Consider the following 20,687-nt stretch of genomic DNA (forward strand, 5'->3'; position numbering starts at 1 on the left):
CGCTTGTCGAAAATATCCGCCCTACGCCTCGTGTGGCATTAGCCTAAGATTGTGTCTGATTTCTATGTCACCTGAGTATAAGCTAGATAGGTAACTGAAGGGTTAACCTTCTCTATGCCTTTGCTGCTTAACAGCCCTCATCTAAAGAACAAAAAAAATAACAGTTTTGCAGGCTAAAATGAGCTGAAATTGTCCCCTGTGACTCCCTTTCATGAGAATGGTAAATGCCTGAAAATTCCAATACAGGCACATTCCAAAATGCTCACAACAGCATTTTTGTGACTGGAAAGTACCTGTTTACTGAGATTTCAGTTGTTTTGCATTAAACTGAATGAACACTGCAGGGGGGCAGTCTGCAACCCTCCTTTGCCAGCTGAGATGTGCCATCATTTGTCATCAGCATTCGTGCTGTAAAGCATTTCCTAACAGACGAAGTAACCACATTGTTCTCTGTGTCTATTCTGAAGAGCAGCTGTTTTCCTGGAGCAATTGCAAAGCTGATGTAACATTACCCTTTATGACTATGTCTTCCAGCTATTGTATTTGGACGCTGTTCTTCCTTACTAAGCCTGTGTGTACTAATGGCCAAGGTATTGGCAATATTGCTGATTTTTTCTGCTGTTTGTGATGCACTTGTGTGATTTCTTAAAAAATAATGTCTCATGTAGCCGGATTCATGCAGTTTTATTGCCCAATGCTTTCTATTTTTAGTGACTGTACCATTACTTGAGGATCTACGTGTTTGTTTTTGCATGTTTGTGTTTATATGTGTGTGTAGAGTGGGAAAGAACTGAAAGTTCTTAGATGAAGTAAAAACACTTAAAACACCATCAATCAAGTTTAGTCAAGCTTTACTACCAGTTATTCACTCATTTCTCACTCTATTTCAGGTGCTGTCTCACGTTTCCTATTTAAAATCTGCAATCTATATTCCCATCAATTGTAATGCTTGTACCAGGTCTGGACCAAAAGCAACCAACCAGTAGGTAGCATTTACTACATTTTGAAACCATACATCTGGTTACTATTGATTGCAAATTAAGCATCTTTATTACTTTACCCCCCATGTGGTTTGGCTTTATATATAGTAGTGGTAAGTATGGATATGACCACGCATTCTTCACATTCTATAAAAACATACTTTAACAAATATTTGTGTAAACCTTTTATAGATACAACATATGTACAGTATAGACACACGCTAATTAAATCCTTCTAAAGCTCCTATTTTATTTAGGAAGAAAAGAATTCCAGTTTGGAATCATCTCCAAATAAATATGGCCGCCCTTCTTTCTTCTACATCTTGTTTGCCCAAAAATGTTCTCATGGTGTGTGGTCTAACCAATACTTTATATACAGGTATAATTATTTTCACGTTTGTAGGATCAGCTTTCCTTTTTGTGTATGCTATCATTTTGTTAATCCTAGCAGCAGCTGTTTGGCACAGAGTGCCGCAAACTGGTTGTTATCTAGTATTATTACTAAATCCTCTACCATCCTCACTGTTGCTAAACTGATATGGTTTATCTATAATTAGTGTGTTTGTTATTGTGGCCTAAGGAGCATGACTTTGTATTCATCCACAATGAGCCCCATCAGGCATCTCTGCCAGGTTAAGAGAGTTCATTGTGCTGGGTCCATGGTAAACCTGCTTCCCTGCGCAGCTCTGCAAAGCAGACTGTTACCACTATCTTTCTTTCCTTATTTCTTTCAGTTAGAAAGCAGTAATGCATTTTTAATTTTCTCTCACACTATAACCTGTCCTTTCCTCCCATCCTTACCTGTGATACAACTATCCTGCAGGTAACATCCTAGTGTTCTTTATTTAAAGGAGACTTTGGTTATTTCACATGAGACCCATCACATCAGAGTCTGGTTTGTATTTTTGAATTGTAGCAGTTGTACCCAGGCCTGAACTGGGTTTCAAAATAGGCCCCGTTTTTTGAGTACCTAGAGGCCCAAACAGCCCAGCCCACTAAATAGTGACTGTCTATGGCATCTTACAGCAGCCAATCTGGCATTTGCCAGAGCCCACAGTTTTTGTACCCATGAAGTTGCAACATGAGCTACAGATTGTCATGAAGTACTGGCAAACCACATTTAGGTCCCACTGTAGCAGATGTAGGGTTGCCACCTGTCCTGCCCGGTTTCCCCAATTTAGAAATCTTGGAAAATCTTGACGTGGCAATTGGTCATAGCCCATTCCCTGCAATGCCGTAGCCCCAGCCATGTGATGTCACTACCTCAACCAGTGATGTATGTATGTATGTATATCTTTATTTATAAAGCGCTACTTATGTACGCAGCGCTGTACAGTAGAATACGTTAATACAAACAGGGTGTTAAAATAATAGATAAATACAAAGTATAATAATAAATACAGATAAATACAGCAGCAATAAGTGAAGAGTCGAGGACACAAGAGGAAGGAGGTCCCTGCCCCGTAGAGCTTACAATCTATATGGGAGGGTAACTAACAGACACAAATAGGCAAATATAAGTGCTGTAGGTCACAGTGGGTGACACTACAATATAAGTGCCAGTTCCCAGATCAGGTGCTGGGCGAGTGCTCCAAAAGGTAGTCTTTAACCTTAGTTTTAAAAAGACTGGGGGAGGATTCTCTCCGGAGGAAATCAGCGAGGGCATTCCAAATGTAGGGGGCAGCAAGGCAGAAAGGTTTAAGACGGGAAACCGCAGTAGTAGTGGGGGGCGCAACCAAACGATTGCTCTGCGAGGAACGAAGGAGTCGGCCGGGAACATACGGAGACACAAGGGACGAGATGTAGTGAGGAGCAGAGGAATGGAGGGCTTTAAAGGTTAGGAGAAGAAGTTTGTAAGCAATTCTTTGTTTGATAGGAAGCCACGATAAGGACTTTAGCAGGGGAAGGGCCTGAACTCTCCTGGATGAGAGGAGGAGAATTCTGGCAGCAGTGTTTAATATAGACTGTAGGGGGGAAAGATGGGAGTTAGGGAGGCCGGTTAATAGCAGGTTGCAGTAGTCCAGTCGTGACAGGATGAGAGCATGCATGAGCAGCTTAGCTGTTACAGTAGAAAGAAAGGGACGGATTTTGGCAATATTGCGTAAGAAAAAGTGACAGGTTTTGACAGTGGAGTTAATGTGGTTAGAAAAGGAGAGACTGGAGTTAAAGATCACCCCCAAACAACGCGCCGAATCGACGGGGTTGATGAGGGTGCCATCAATAGAGATAGAAAAGGGGGGGGTAGGACCAGGCTTAGGCGGAAAAATCATTAGTTCAGTTTTTGTTAGGTTGAGTTTGAGGTGGCGTTGGTTCATCCAGTTAGAGATGGCCAGGAGGCAGTTAGAGATTTGAGTCTCAGTTTCAGCTGTTAATGAAGGGGTCGACAGATAAATTTGGATATCATCAGCATACAGATGGTATTTGAAGCCAAATGAACGGATGAGATCTCCCAAAGACAGCGTGTAGAGGGAGAACAACAACGGCCCAAGTACAGAGCCTTGAGGTACCCCCACATTAAGAGGAACTGGAGATGAGGTTTTATTAGCGTAGGAGACAGTGAATGAACGGTTAGAGAGATAAGAAGAGATCCAGGATGCAGCCTGACTGCGGAGACCAATCGAATGCAGAATTTGCATCAGGAGGGAGTGGTCAACCATATCAAACGCAGCCGATAGATCTAGGAGGATTAGTACGGAAAAGTGACCTTTGTCTTTGGCAACCTGAAGATCGTTTGTAACTCTGCACAACGCTGTCTCAGTAGAGTGCGCAGGCCGAAAACCAGATTGCAGAGGGTCTAATAAATTATGGTCATTGAGAAAGTTAGTAATACGGGAGAAGACAGTGATGTCGCATCCCACCCATTGCCCGGGGTTAGCTAGCGCAAAAGGTGGCAACCTTAAGCAGGGGTGTTTCAGCACCCTGAGGCAGCTAGAGCCATGCTGCCCCACTCACCCCTCAATGTTTAACTTTACAGCATCAGAGTGGGGTTAAGGGGCCGTATCACTAGTGCAGAGAGCGCAAATGCTCTCTATGCACTAGAAGACCTGAAATTCCAATTTGAGAATTTTAACTCTTTATTTACAAGGAGCAGGTTTTCCCACCCCTGGTAACCTGTGCCTGAGGCTTTCCTTATGACTGGAGCACCCTGCTCTCTAGTAAAGGTCAACATAAAGCAACAATTCTCAGGTTAGCGATAGATTTGAAACTCTGTTGGGATGTGATTTAATAATGATAAATTATTTGCTCTTATTTGTCAGCAGCAGCTTCAAGCCCAAGTATTCTTATTACATACATACTGTAGTATAGACTTATTACAACTGCACTGTCAGGCTTGCTTTGTCCGCAGCTCCCGTCAGCATTTAGGCGTGCGCACATCCGGTGGCACATCAGTACCAACGCACTGAATGCACCGCTGCAGGCGCACGTCTGGATTGACACCGCACGTCCGGACTGACGCCATGCGTCCAAACTGACGCTGCATGCGCACGCATTGCACTTCACAGTATAAGGCCACTGTGGCCTAGTCATTTTGCCAAGTGATCATTGTGCATTGCATTTGACTCTTAGCATTATTATCTGCCTGATTTTCTGTGTTTCTGACCCTGCCTGACTTCTGATCCTGTTTCCTGCTGAATGGACCGACCTTCTTGCCTGCCTGACTACGCTTTTGCCCGCCGATTCTGCCTTGACGTCTGGTTCTTCCTACGGCACTCCTGCCACTCCTCCATAGGGGCCAGTCCTATTCCTACCCTCAGCGACTGTTCTTCTCTGTGGGAGGTGTAGGTGAGGCTAGCAATCTTCAGCTCCCTCCGGCAACGACACTCCCATCCTTAAAGGTACGGGTTTGACCTTGATATGCACCTAGATACATTCAGTAATGGCTACCCTGTGGGGGGTAGCATAGATCTGGGCCCTGCTTTATAGACTAAGAGTTAATATACAGTATGTAAAGAAATTCTGCCTCACTTGTTCTCTTACTAAGGGGTTGTTGAATAGATGAAACACCTGTTTGTATCCAAAGCTGTTTTTTGAGATAGTCAGCAAGTCAATCAGTCAATCAGTTCTGCCCCTCCGCTTGGGGGGAGGATTAAGCCTGTAGAACCAAGCTGTGGTCCTGGCAATCTCTCTCTATAAAAGCAGAAGGCATGGGAGTGACTAAGCCCTCTGACTCAAACCAGCCCCCAGGTCAAGAATGGCAACAGTGCACGGGAGTGCCAGCCTTTGAAAAATATGACCAGAGGTAAATAGATAGGACCGCCATACGGGGTTTACTTGATGTGGTATGGTGACTTACCAATCTTATGATCATAATTTTGTAACTAAAAACCCCTGTTTTTGTAAACACATGCACTAGCATTAATAATTTACTTATGAAACAGGGGACCAGGTAATGTGCATTGATCAATCCCCCTTTCTTTTTATATGCCCACCCCTTGGCTTGAGCTAATGTGTGTCAGAGGGGTCAGGATATGTAGTATAACAAGAGCTGAATGAAGGTATAGAGACCTGTAAAGTCTGCATTTCTTAATGCCCACCACTACTAAAGACATCCTCCCATAATGACATCTTAATTGCAGACTGTCTGGCTATTGTTGAACTGTAACCCAAACAATAGAAAGGCAGATGCAACATTTATATTTCCACATAGTGCAGACATAAACCAAAGTGCTGAGGAAATAGTGCTCCTTTGCTCCAAATAGCTGAGACGAGATCTCTTGCAAGTATTTATATGTCCTTTGTCACACAGCGCTGTGTGAATGTGAGTCTGCCTGTAATATCATCACGTGTCTGTGCCTCGCTAATTAGTGCCACTGATCTGCAATGTCTGTCTATGTTGCTCCCTTAAGAAATATTCAACACTGGCTTAATATGGGATATGACAGGATGCAAAAACACTTTAGCTGCCAAGAGAGATTAGCCTTTCCAGCAACAGCAGTCTAATTACTGTACGAGGGCAAAACTGCAGGCCTCATAAACCGGCTGATAGAGATACCACAAGCTTGCCCCGGCTCTGTCTTGCACTTAAGAAGGGAACTCAACTAAGAGTGTTAAAGGGAAAATATATGTGTGAAAAATACATGAGGTTCTGTTGGCTTTTTAGTTGTTATTTTTTTTCTGCACAATAACAAAGGCCAGAATATTATATATATATATATATATATATATATATAATATATATAAAAACAGCCAGTTTTTTTCCTAAAATAAATTGAAGCAATAAAGTTAAATGTTAGCATTAGTGAAGGCATATATAACATTTGATTATCTCAGAGTTAAGAATGAAAAACAATTGTAGCATAATCTTATCTAAAAATATACAGTAAGGGGCAAACGCAGATTCCCTCAGAACATGATAGAGCCTTCCAGTTCTCTGATAATCACTACTAATGTTATTGACAAAGATTATGAGGCTATAATGTTTCAAATTTATTTAGGGAAAAAGAAAACCTCTGGCTCAGGATGAAACAATTCCATAACTTCTGGAATTCTGTTATGAGTAGAGCTGCATAAAGTGTAAAGCTGTTTATGTTATTAGCGCAGTTGCCTAGAGTTATGAGTAGAATATGTTGTGTAGGGTGTAGAGTTATGTAGAGTTACAAATGCTCTCCAGGTTGCTAAAAGTCAAAGTTAACGTCTAATTTCTAATGCCCCTAGACCTATTATCTGCATTTGAATTTGTCAACTACAACTTGTGACTCGCTGACCAACATTAAACAGGAAGTGCTCTTGTTGCAAACCAGAGGCAATATCATTAGAAGTGGGCGGCGGTAGAAAAAAATGTTAAATTAAATATTTAAATGTAGATAATATAATAAAAAATATAGAAAGGACCTGCAACCCATCCTGTGACCCGCAACCCATACTGTGACTTGCATCTATATCCACATCCAAAAATCCTACCTGAAACCCACAAGATACCCGCTTTTTTTGCAGGTAACCTGCGTGTACTGTCCCATTTCTATGCAACTGTAACTGCGGTCATTATTGAGACCTATGGGATTCTGTTAATGCCTTTAAGAGGGTCTTGGAGGATTTTTGAACAAGTATAATATTCAAAGATATTGTGATCTTAAGATCTACAGTTAGTTTGCTGGTATATATGTTATTATATATAGTTTGTATATGTGAGAATAGCGATAGGTTGGAATGAGTGTGTATATATATGCATTGGGGTTCAATTGATATGGACTTTGGTCTTTTTTGAACCCAACTAACTATGTAACTATTCTCCTGCATTAGCTGATGCATCGTGCACTACCATGTAATGGACAAATGAGAAGCAAGAGACAAGCAGGTGCTAATTAATATTAATCTAGGGACAGTAACAACAGTACTGGATAGAATGATGTTAGGTTTGACAAGGGGGAAGAAATATATTGTAAAAGGTTTGTCTGTCTATCCCATGACTAAAGGGGGGCATTTAACCAGACTGATGAGTCCTAGCAAGAAAATGATACCATTAGTGTCAAAAATAACTTAAAACTCTGGAGTTTTGTTGCCTGTAATACATTTCAAGCTTTTGGGAGGACACACAGACCAATTCCACATACAGAAGTGCATTTAAAAATAGCTGGCAGCCTGCTTCTGATTATACAAAAACTCCTAACAAACCTCTTCGGTGCTACACAGCTGTGTGTGCTTTTGTTTAGGATTAGGATATTATAACTCATCAGAGTGACACACTGAATTGTTGGTTGTCGCTGCACATCTTAATTTAGCGCTTTGGGACTTGTTTGCCTATGAAACATACAAAGAGTTTGGCTATGTAATGTCGAGGTGGCATTAATCTCAGCCTCCAGAGCAGAAGAATAGTCAGAGATTCACGTCACAAAGCAAATAAACAGTAAGGGGGCATCCTGTTTGCTGTAATGATGACGTGGCACACATTAGCCAGATTTCTCTTTCTCTAAATGTCAGCCGAATTCTCAGCTTTCTCCGGAGAAACTCTGTGAGTGTGTGGCATTAAACCCTCCATTTCTTTCCATGAAGGTGGCATTTCTGCTTCCCTTTTGCCTTGGGAACATTACAAAAGAAAGGGAAGACAATAGGACTTGTACCTAAGCACTCGGTGGGACCATGACGTGATTGCAAGTCATGTAATTAAACCAGGAAATGAGTGATGTTTCCCAGGGGCACAGCAACTTTAAATCTGCTGGTAATAAAATTTTATTTGCTCCATATCCTGGCAGGAGTAAATGGTAATCTTTCCTGACTTACAGCAGCTGTTTATATTCCAGTAAAGAATCTCTCTTCCGTCAGTCAGTGCCATTAAGTTCAGGCCCTAACGCCAATAACTCTGGCACCTTCTTTTAGAGAGTCCACAGATAACACATTATGGTCCCAAGGTTCAGAGATTTTTGCAACATCTGCAGTTACTATTTATATATACAAATAACTATATATATAGTACATAGTTTTGTCTTTTCATTTCATCACTTGTGAAAGTAAATATACTAAAAGAACTTTTCTCAGCATTTTATATTTTATATATAATATATTTTTAAAGATATTTTTATACTTTTATATTTTATAGGTGTCCCAGTGTATTTTCCTTGAGTTATCCAATGATAAGGGTCCATGGGTAGTAATGAGTGAATCTGTCCCGTTTGGCAAAAAAATTGTGAAACAGCAGCAAAATTGGCAATTTTTGTTTGTCACACGATTTTTTTGTTGCTTGCGTTTTTTTTCACCGCTCGTGCCCATTTTGACGAGATTCCCCAATGGCGAAATGTGGAAATTCGCTGCAGATCTATGCCTGGTGAAAACATTCGCTCATCACTATCTGTGGCTTAATTTAACATGAAATGAAGGCTCCTACCATAGGTACTGGCCTATGCCTCTTTATTTAATCTGGCATTTTAAGGAACCATTCTTACAGTCCGGCACAGCTAACTATGTCCACTCTAGACCCATTGTATTGGCTCATGTCTCTGATCCAACATGATATAGAGTAATACAGAGAGCCAGAACACAGGGGTGTCATGTCATGTCATGATAATGGCAACACATGAAAAGAACATACTCATGTACTGTGCCCTTGAACAAAGATCAAGACGCAGTGGGTAGCTTTTCCCCACAATCGGATACAGGCGCCACACACTGAACATTATAAATTACGCCAGGCAGACATCCACGCAGTTGTGTCCAATTTGAAACAAAAGTGAGTGCTGTTGCATTAATTTTGCCAAATGAAATCTAATTGCGCCAGAGGCAGCACAACTGCATCAATGCAGGAGAACCCTGGAGCTACTGCTGCCTCTGCTTTGGAAATAATGACATTCTCACACTGAAGACTTTCAGTGCAACAAGATTTTTTAGTGCATCAAAAATAGGGGAAGTTGTAAGCATTAGGCAGGGGGCAATGAGGTTGTGACCACAAAATTCATATAGATAACAACAAAAGGTCCTCTCACTCATAAGTGCATCACATTTACACTGGAATTGTGTGTGGGGGGGGGAAATACTGCATTGTAAGTAAAAACTTGGATCCGATATTGCACTTTGCAAACTGAACTTGCACTCATAAATGAGCCCTATCTTATACAAAACAGGAATGTAGACTTAGACTTGGCTTCTGACCATCATCTACTGAGGCCCCAGTCCAAGTGCAAGAGTACTAATACTATATGTACAAAAGCACGTCCCATGGTGATAATTTAAGTAGCACTTGTCTCAAGGGTCTGTAGCTCATGCTGGATTTTTTATTCAGTGTGAGGTGCAAAGTGCAGCCCTCTTCTTACTGCCTGCCTGAATGATTAAAACATTAAGGGGCAAAAGGGGGGACAAATATGTGCCTCCCCCCCATCTGCCTCTGGCAAATGCACTCCCTTTTGGAGCAGAAACCTGCAACAGTTCTTTTACAGGTAAGGGGATCCATTATTTGGAAACACATTATCCAGAAAGCTCCAAATTACGCGAAGGCCATTTCCCACATAATTTCCATTTTAATCAAATAATTAAACATTTTTTGTTTCCTTTTTTCTGTCTTAATAAATCAGTGATCCCAACTAAGATATAATTAATTCTTATTGCAAGCAAAACAATTCTATTGGGTTTTATTAATGTTTAAATGATTTTAATAGACTTTAGGTATGGGTGATCCAAATTACAGAAAGATCCTTTATCTGGAAAACCCCAGGTCCCAAGCATTTTGGATAACAGGACAGGGCCTAGGGCTCGTACTGACCAGCGTTTGTTACATACTTCCCTGCATTGTGTTCTCTTGCATTTTACAGCAGGGGGTGCAGAAACAAACACATCCTATTCTTCCTAGTGTGCCTATACTCACACAGGTGCATGTAAGCGCTGAATGCAAGTAGGACGCTACATGCTGCATCCCACCTGTACTTAGCGCTTATATGTGCCTATGTGAGCATAAGCGTATTAGGAAGAATAGGATGCATTCTTTTCTGAGCTCCCCTGCGGTAGAACGAAGGAGAACACAACACAGGGGAATGCAGGAAGGAATACTTGTCAGTATAAGCCCTTAAAGTGCAAAAAACATGGATTTCATCCTATTTTTTGCATTTAACACTCCTGAAGGTAGTAAACAACCCCTTATATTTATATAACAATCCATATAATTTCTTACAGCAAAAGGGTTGTCCTGCTGCAGCCATCTGTTGCTGCCAGTGCAGCCTTACAGGGGGAGACTATTTAGTCATGACCATCTTAAGCATTATTGCACTGAGGTCCACTTGTCACTGTTATACATGCGTCAGGTTACTTTTCATTCAATAACGTTGCAAGCAGTCATAGACAGACAGAGGCCACTGCTGTTTTCCCACCAGGTGGCAGTCAAAATGCCCTCTTTGCCATTAGAAGAAGCCACTCCTGGAAAGTAAGGTTATTTCATATAATTTATTTAGTAGCTAATTTCTGCATCATGTTGCTTGCTGTCTCATCCTTCCTGAATGGAAAAGTTGTTTGAGAACTCAGGCTCCATACTGACAACATATTGCTCCATGTTTTGTTTATTTACATCATTCCCTGCAAAAGCGGATGTTACAATCTAACTCCCCTAACGCCTACTCACCCTAGGGTCAGATTCAAGGGGATCAACCTTTTGCTATGTTTTGGATAAAGTGTGGAAACCGGAAGGAACTAATATGAACATAGGGAGAATACACATAATACTTCCGTTGGCTATGGACTCAAGACCTGATTGCTGTAGCTCGGTAATGCCAAGCACCATGCCTCCTGCAGAATGAAGCACAATAAAAAAAAATCTTACTACATGTAACTGGTAGAAGGTGGGGTGAGTCTTTTACTACAGCTGCTGACTAGTAGACTTACATTGTGACCCTCTCTCTCAGCTGGGCCCTGCAAGGTGTTGGAGGAAAGGTTGGGTGCTGCTGGAGTATAGTTCTTAACATATACCTTATGTATAAACAATAGGTCACCAGTAATTGTAATCAATTAAAATAATAAAAATCAAATAAAAAATAATTGGTGATTGATTGAATAGTAGTAGTAACCAAATGAGGTACTTACCTGAGTAGAGCAAATGGTAAGGCAGTGTGAGAGTGTAGTGGTATAACAAAGGTTAAACTAATACAAAGCATCACACACCATTACCAATAGGACACAGTATTGGTGCAAAGTAATATTCTAACCAAAAGACAGACACCACAATGAAATGGATCCCCTCCACCAGAAAACTATCAAGTAAGAAAATAGTCTCTATTAACACTTTGGTTCCTATACAGAAGGGACATATTTATTATAGTGTGTAAGCCAACATCACCATCAACATCAGTCAGATCTTTGCTTTTGTTTTGGTTGCTATGGGCAACAACACTGGTGATGTTGGCTTACACACTATAATGTATACTACAGTATGCCCTTTAGGTAGGTATTACCTGGGATTTCTAACGCTACACTATTTCTACTCAGGAGCTGCTCCAACTCCAATGACAAAAACTGCTATCTGTTGTCTTTACCTTGTTCCAGGAGTCCCCTGCTCTCCAACTTCATTAAGGTGTTGGCCGCCTTAGGTCTGAATGCTTAGTATTGCGGCCTTATGTTCTAGGCCCCCAGCACATCAACCTCAGGTTCTGGGTGAAGACCACTGAGGCTGAGCCATTTGGTCTCATTATATAAACTAGGCTCAGGAATTAAGGACAGAACCCTGGGCCAAGAAGGAATACCTACCTCATAAGGTATAGGTTACAGACTGGGGACTTCCAATGCAGTAGGGCAAATTAGCCCTTTGGGTCCCTACAATCCTTCAGAAGTCCCAAGATGCTACATGCTAAGAATAAGATTAATGACTGTTTCATAAATACACATAGCTTTATTCTTAGCTTCATTCTACACAGGAATGAATGCAGTACTTTTCCAGTAAGGAGAACCCTTGCCTTATAGCTCTTACAGTCTAATTGTGCCTGTAAACCTGGGGATAAAGTGACATACTTTTTGGCCAAAAGTGCTGACAGGATCTGAGTGTCACAGCCAGCCTGAACACTCCCTTACACCCTCGGTACAGCCAGGTTTAAGCACAGCAGGCTCACTGCTTCTGCACAGTAGTTCTTTATTACTGAAACATGCTCCGGACTTCTTTATGAATGCAATATTTTGTTCAGCGTGTGTATCTCACAGCAGTGGGTTGGCTCCCATCCAGCTCTGAATTGGTTAAATTACCAATGCATTTTCCACACGAGTGTCTAAAAATAACAACATTCTTGTTAAACATTCTTAAAGTAAATCTCCAAGTTTATGCAAAAACCGTTTATGCAAGCCAGAACCCAACACTGTGCTAATAAACAACAAAGTTTAGTACAATATGTACTAACATGACTGCCCAATGGACAGTTTCCTCCTACCAGACAATATGGCCGACAGCTGCCACATCTGAACACAGTTGATACTTGGCTATGAACGGATTTGAGTTAATGAAATGTGTAACAAACAATGGAAAAAAACGAAATTGTTAGAAAAGTAATTCAGAAAATAAAACGAAATGAATAAAGAACTGTCACAAAACAGTTACAAATGGAATTAGAAAGGCAAATATATACAGAACAAAACAAACTAGCGATGTCCAGTGAGCAGATCTTAAATCCTGACTGTTGGGAGGGTAAGTTCTGCAGCAGCGCAAAGCAACAAATCCTTACTGAGGAGACATGGATATGAGAATCATTGATGAAATTCACAATTGGGTAGGATGCATTCATTGCCAGGAAAGAACATATTTTTAAACTAAATCAGTAGTGACGGATCCAGGGAGCTGCATATAATTTTGGGGAGAGAAAAGAATTTATCATTTTGCCAGGTTGAGGCTACCCTGGCAGCTGGGGCTCTTATTTTCCATCCTTTTTGACTTGTAGAAGGTTTTGGAAAGCACAAAGCTGATTGATTTCAGAGTTATTTTTAACTAATGTACGATTCTCCTAAAGCCTTATTCACAGTGTGACTTTTGTCCAAATAAATGCCAGTTGGAATCATCAACAGCAGGTCTGTCTAGATGTGGGCCTCCAATACATATCTATAGCCCACAGACTACTCACGACCTCCCATAACCTCTTGGGTGACATCTTCATTTCGCCACAAGTACTAGTAAAATAATCTGGTGGCATCTCCCCCCCTTTTCTTTTCTTTTGTATCTTTTCTTTTCTAGCTCTAACTTCTTTCCTCTCTCTCTTCTACATTTCTTTCCTGTTTGTGACTTGGAAATGTGATTGATTGACAAACTTTTTTGTTTTGTAAAAATAGCAAATAAAAGCTTAAAAAAAAGAAGAAAAAGAATCTTACCTTATGTTGTGTACAAGGGCCCTGTGCAGTGCATAGGCACCACTTTCGCCTGTCTGGTATACATTGGTATACCATTTAACAAACAAGGTTTACAAAATAAAAAATAGGGTCAGTGGGTTCTACTCACCAGGGATTTCATGAATAAAAAGCTAGGCCAGAGGCGGACTGGGGTACCTGGTTACCCGACTCAAGGGCCCACCGCTGCTCCCTGCTCTGCCCCAGCCACCACCACTCCCACTCCTGCACTGCTTACTTACTGTGAAAAAATAAAGATGCCCATGTGTTCTACTTTGGAAAACACAGACATCTTTATTTTTTCACAGCAAGTAAGCGCCGGAGCGGGAGTGGCAGTGGCTGGGGAAAGGTGACTCTTAACTCATTGCAACTGTTTATCGTTATACTTTGTATTTATCTATTATTATGTTAATAACCCCATTTCTATTAATCTATTCTGCTGTACAGTGCTGCGTACATAAGTAGTGCTTTATAAATAATGATATACATACATATCATTTTCAGTTGCAGGCTGGAAATAGGTAGAATATAAAAGCTAACAAAATAAGGTCAAGAATTTGTAATCACAAGTGTAAGGTCAAGTCTTGGTTGGGAACAACAGACAGCCTGGAAAGTAAGAGGTTCATAGATCTTATTGTGCAACAAGAATATATAGAAGAGCTAGGTCATCCCCCCATATAGCATTTTTTTAGGAGATGGTTACGTTAATGAGAATTGATGACTAGGAGATTACAGGTAGATCATAAAGTTGAGTTTACAAATGTAATGTACACTTTACTTTTCTCAGTAAAACATTGCATGTTCTTCTGCAGAGGAGCCTTCTGCTTTCAATCATATGAATAAAAGCTGTCGTTCTGCTCATGCCTTAAAAAGCCATGGTTTACTGAGCAATACATTTTGAATCTCATATCCCTGGAGATAACCTTGTTTTACTCAACAAGAACAGCCATCACCCTAAAAATGTCTATTTTCTTTAAAGCCAATGACTGGACGACAGGGTTTGGAGTACATGAAATAAGCACCATTGTACTGGGAGAAACAGCGAGAATGGTAATATATATGCTTTCCAGCAGTGCAGTTGGAGGGGCTGAGATGTCATTTTAGGTGATAAAACCATATTTTGTCCAATTTGCTTTTTACTTTTATCTTCCTGGGGTTTTATAAATGATTTCCATCAGGTTGACATGACCTTCTTCACAGAGGGAGTTTGAAAAAAACCATAAAAATGGGCAAAGGAAAACAAGCTATGTTTTTGCATCCCTGGATGTTCCAAATGCTCTTTCAGAGAGTTCAAGAAGCAGAAAAACAATCCTGACTGTGGGTAGAAATGAGGACTAAGCTTATAGGCATTTGCTGTGCTTGTATCCATGGAATGACTAACTCCTATATTTACACAGCTGCTATGAAGCATTGTAGCTACTGGTCAGCTCCATGCTAAGCGCCAGTAAGAATCCCATTCCCGTGTTCTGGCCTTATGATGACTGTTTTCCTTGAACCAAACCTTCCATGACATGCAAGAAATATCCTCTGTAGTTTTGGCCTTTGCAAAGATGAACTCAGTAACACATTTATTTATGTTATATTTCAGCCATATTTATGTGCAAGGCCTACACATATTACTCGATGAAACAGTGTATGCATCTAAATACTGCTTAGTCAGACTCAGTATAAACACTGAGCAATGTGGCGACTTTATATGGGAGTTTTTTTTGCTGTTAAACCTTCAAACATAAATGTCTTGTGTAACTTAATGGAAAACTATACCCCAAACAAGGTAGGTCTCGATAAAAATATACTGCATGAACAAGCTCATATGTAAAACCCTGCTTCATCTAAATAAACCATTTTCATAAAAATATACTTAAAACAATGGGCAAAAGCAGGGATGTTTCAATGCCCACAACCTGCCTAAAGTGAGCAGTGTCTGAATTGCTGTTTAAAAATGGAATTTCAGTTTTTAGGACAATGGCTTACATTACCCTAAGTGGCCTTCTGGCTGGGCCCCTATCCACCATTCTGGACACCAATGCCCAAGGGGGACTAACCTACAAATTACACAAACCTCTTCAATTTATTACAATACAGGGTATTTGCTCCAATGTGTTATTGCCTTCTGGTTGTGCCCTAGGTTTAAAAAACTGGCAGACTGCATTAGTCTTTTAGCATTACAGGATATAAATAAAGACAAATACACACACACATACGTGTGTGTGTGTGTTTCCCTGACAAGAAATGAATTATCATCTGCTCACTTTGTAGACAGTGAATACTGGGAAGAGATGACAATGAAAAAAAACTGTAATATTGATTATAGCTGAGGATGCTATACATAGTGGGCACTGTGCCCACTCAGAGCCATATAGTAGGCATCATAGTAGGAAATGATTGTCAAACATTAGTAACTATGTAATAATGTTCCCATTTGGCTGAGCCACTTGACTGATTGCTGCATCCCATTCCAGGAATTACAGCTGCTACCTCTGTTGCACTAATTAGTGCAGATTGTTTAGAATATCTTATTCCTTATGGACAAAACAAACGTTTTGGCATCTACCACTGACATATGAGCCAGCCTGCCAATTGGCATTGTGCACACATGAGCATGTAACAATAGACCCTTACACATAGAGGCCACAGTCACTCTTTATTGAAACGTCATTAGCAGAATGTAGCACAGTTATACCATACATACTGCAATGATTAATACAGAACATTCAGTAGTACAAAATACACAGTTTTTACAGTACGGTTCACGCCAATGTAATGGTCTAACAAGGAGTAACCAGGAATGGTCGCCTCATAACTAAAGTCTTTTAATTCCACTGCAGATATGGTATCTCCTCTCTCCAAAACTCTACGTACACTCTCAGCTTTCTGTTATTGTGTTACTGAAACTCAAAGAAAGCAGTGCTTCATCATCATGTGACGTGACTTGGATCAGTTTAATAAACCTGGGGTGAAGACTGTCGGGATTCAGCGAGGCTGTCTTTGTATTGTAAGCGAGAACCAGTATGTGTGGGATTTGTAGAGACCTCAACTTTCTGCTCAATGTCAACTTTATTGTTATGTGAAAACAGTAATTGGCCAAGCATCCTGTTGCTCTATATAGCAATTATACATCTATTTATTAGCTGTTAGCCCATTCATTCAACTCCTTAATTGCTGGTACAGGGGTAAGACTACCAGATATGAAAGTGTCCATGAATTAGAGATTATAATAATGTTCATTTGTGTAACTTTGGTGCTGAAATCCTTTGTGGAGCTCCTCTTAGAGCCTTTAGTTGGACAGATGGTAATGCAAGAGCAAGATAAACAGTGCCTAGAATTCCCCACTGAAGCATACAGAGTGCACAACACAGCTCTATGTACTCTTCTCTCTGCACTGTTGTACCATTACAAAAGCTGCAGGAAGGAAAGCGATAGAAAGAATGCTGCTCATCTGCAGACTTTACTCAGAAAAAGGTGGGAACATCCCAAGGTCAGCGAAGTCTTCAATATTATAATTGCCAGTTCCTTGGGTGGGATCACCAGACATTGGGAGCATGTCCTGCGTAGGAAAAGCAGTTAATTATATAAAACTCAACAGGGCCCAATTGCAATAATTGTAATGGTTGTCACTTTTTGGGAGACATGTAGAATCTTGGTATTACTTTTAGCCTGGCGACTGCACACTAGGGAGTGGTCTAAAAAAAAGTTGCCTTACATACTTGTCAACACCATGACAATCCTCATTAGAAACATCACTACCAAGATTTTATTCAGTGCTACAGGTGTCTGCAAACATTATTGCTTTATAAATCCTTACATTGCCTGCACCAAAACAAGTCAGAATAAGGACAGCAGGAATACAGTGTCTTGGCATTTCTGACTGGCTCTTTGAGGAACAGCACTTATTGGCATGTATGAAGAGCAAGGAGTCTACCTGGGCCTTAGCAGCTTTGCAGTTAGTTAGTTAAACACTAAGCTGAATATGATTGGGGACTAACTTTGCTTATGGAAGGTTATTAAGGACAATGGCACACGTAGCAAAATATGCATTTTTACACAGATATCCGCTCTATGTAGCTTCACACAGGCCAACGCTGTGTCTGTAAATAAAGCTACAGGAGTGAGTGCATGAAAGCAGATCCGCTTTTCTCTGCCTGTGTACAAAGTGCAGGTGGAGGAAAACAAGCAGTCTTCTATGTGTGCCTCTGCCCTTAGAATAAATGCCATTGCCAGTGACATTACATTGTCTCACAATTGTAGTCATTTATCGTGGTGGGAAAAGGAGCATACATGTAATTCAGCCAGTATCACACTGTATACCTCACAAGCTTGCCAGCCCCTAAAGCATTTGTGCTAAGCAGCCACTAAACACATGGCAGTAGATATAGCTGGTAATGTGGTATACTTATGAATAGCTTGACCCCAAGTATGCGTGTTCTCCTAGATTTCCCCTCTGACATAGGGACATGAAAAGGTAATGCATTCTGTATGCCATAATAAACAAGATGCCATGCAGAATGTTGTAATTGAAGTGATATGTTATGTTCCGTGCATATTCTACACTGTTTTTATATATGAACTACTCTCACTACTCAACTATGTTGCTATTACACAATCAAAATATCTGTGTCCCTGCTGTACTTCTTTATATTACAAGGCCTGGATTTGCTCAGGGAAGTTTTTTTTTTTTTTTTTAACTTTCCTTTAAATTGGCTAATACCAATATCATACAAATTCTGTCCCCTGCCAAGTTTAAATATACAACTATCCCTACATCATTCTATTTAACTGCATTTTAATGTTTCTGATAAATCCATGTAAAATGTTTCTTTTAAACTGCAATGGAAATAGGAGCCGCACACACAGAATCTTCAGTTGGGTTCTTAATAGCTGCTACACAGTGTGATTAAGCAGTTGTGATATCACCCCTGCCACACTGTTTGCCATCTAATAAATAGGATAAGTGCCCATCTGAATATTATGTGTGTGCAACTCTTATTTAAATTGCAGTCTGGTGAACAGTCAGGGAAAGAGGGAGTAACGTACTACTGGGGAAGTCAGCATAAGCACATGCCTAAAGTGCAACTTGTGAGGGGGCACTGGGGGCCTAAGCATGTGGTAGTGTAGTAGTATGTGTCTGTGCAATGTCAGTATGAAGTTCACACATGGGGATGCTGCCTCTCACTACCTGGTAGGCAACATAGAGATGGAATGGAGAAATAGGGGGGATAAGGCGATGTGCATGGAGCAGGTTAGGTGGGTAGAAATGAGTGGGTTGGGCATCCTTGCCTAGGGTGCACGTGCCTGCTGGTCCAGTTTACTTTTTTTCTTTATTCACATCTTATAAAATTGGTTTAATGTAGACCAAGCACCTTCTTCCCTCCTAATCCCTATATTCCTTCCTGCACTCTACCTGGAAAACCTCTGCCTGGGCTGGTTGCTGGTGAGGATGCTGTTCACTGCTAGGTTGGTTATGATGCTGGCTTTGCCACTGGGACCAAACTTCAGAGGCACGGCCCTGGAACTGGCTGCTGCTCTGTCCCGTCTCAGCTGTGAGATTCAAACACAGAGAAAAGAAGCACAATAGGATTATTAGAGGATATAGAAAGGTTAGCCTGCTTTGTTGAAGTGTATACAAGGTGCAAAACACAAGGGCACAGAAGCACAGACCTAAACATGCAACTAATATCTGCACAACTGAATTGCAAAATAATGCCATTTTTGCACACGTGCATGGTGTGAGGTGATGTCATTTGCATCCACGGGGAATAGGAAAAAAGGCACTGCAACTTGATTTGCCGAGGTGTATGCTAACTTGCCCCTTCATTAATAAATTATGCACACGCTCCTTGGCACTATTACACTGTAGTTCTGGTACAAAACATGTTAATGTGGGCAAATTGACATCATTTGAATGAATATTTGTGACTACCATTTTGCACTGCCAAGCTGGCCATACACAGTAAAATCCGTTGGTTGGGAAGGCCCATTGTTCTTGCCCATACACGGGCCCAATCTAACTGCCGCAATGGGTCTTTTAGAGCGATTCGGCAGCTTACCTGCCCGTGTATGGGCACGGACAATGGGTCTTCCCGACCTTAAGTAAATGAGCCCAGTAATGCATACAATAAATCAGAAAATTAAATAAAATGATAATATTCATTCTAAGGCAGGGAATAGCCAGAGGGCCTTGAGCAATTCCTGTTGCTTACTGGGTAATCCAGTACCTGTTGTGCCCCCGACATGTTAGACTTACTAAATGCAGCACTTCTTCCTCCTAAGCTTGAATAGGCATTGCCGCTGGGGGAAGATGTTGCTGGGCTGGACAGAGGGCTATATGTGGATGGATCTGATGTATATGTGTGACTTGTTCCAATTCCGAAAGGGGAAGATTGAGGTTTGCTGGTCTGTGAAGCGATTTGCTGAGAAACATAGAAAAATTACATTTTCAAAAGACAGTGGTGAGATACCAATTTCCAATACATGTGCTCCAGCCGTCACATCTCTTTCCCTACAAACATATATTATACTGATTCTCAGATTACCTGCCCTTGAAAGGGTGGGCGACTTCCTGTCCAAACCTGCCCAGCATTCATCTGGCGGGAGATCTGAGTTAGATTCTGCCCTGTTGCTGAAGGAGACTGGATCTCATTCACCCCAGTTACATGAACCACAGAAGAGCTGTAAGGACACAGAGAGTTCAGAAAGGATACTTCTAGATAAATATTCCAGAATCTCCTTCTGTCCATATCCAAGTACCTGAATGACTTTCCACTGTGTCCGGGCTGAAAGGGGCTTCCTGTTGAATAAAGTTGCTGAGTCCCACTGCCTGATGCCGACAACATCTTCTTCTCAGCTAAAAAATATATAAAATATAAATATAGCAACCATTAAAGTGCTACTATACCTTTAGTCTTTTCTTTCCTATACCTTTGGTGGCATGGATTTTTG

The 20,687-nt window shown here is 40.9% G+C and overlaps 1 protein-coding gene across 3 annotated transcripts in view; it reads right to left on the minus strand.

Annotated features, from left to right (window-relative positions):
• Positions 1-16,373: 16,373 nt before the first annotated feature.
• The window catches only part of arnt2 (aryl hydrocarbon receptor nuclear translocator 2), a 43,197-nt gene continuing 38,883 nt past the window's right edge, over positions 16,374-20,687 (minus strand). For 2 of the 3 annotated variants that reach the window (XM_012958373.2, XM_031897517.1), the window contains exons 15-19: positions 20,496-20,592; positions 20,282-20,417; positions 19,993-20,158; positions 19,150-19,286; positions 16,374-17,295 (exon numbers count right to left, since the gene is read on the minus strand). In XM_012958373.2, the coding sequence (XP_012813827.1) occupies positions 17,197-17,295; positions 19,150-19,286; positions 19,993-20,158; positions 20,282-20,417; positions 20,496-20,592 (635 nt within the window). In that variant the 3' untranslated portion in view covers positions 16,374-17,196. The remainder of the gene's footprint in view (positions 17,296-19,149; positions 19,287-19,992; positions 20,159-20,281; positions 20,418-20,495; positions 20,593-20,687) is intronic. The other variant, NM_001100216.1, reaches the window with a different exon arrangement.

The sequence above is a fragment of the Xenopus tropicalis genome, chromosome 3 (genome assembly GCF_000004195.4).
Source record: "Xenopus tropicalis strain Nigerian chromosome 3, UCB_Xtro_10.0, whole genome shotgun sequence".
Lineage (NCBI taxonomy): Eukaryota > Metazoa > Chordata > Amphibia > Anura > Pipidae > Xenopus > Xenopus tropicalis.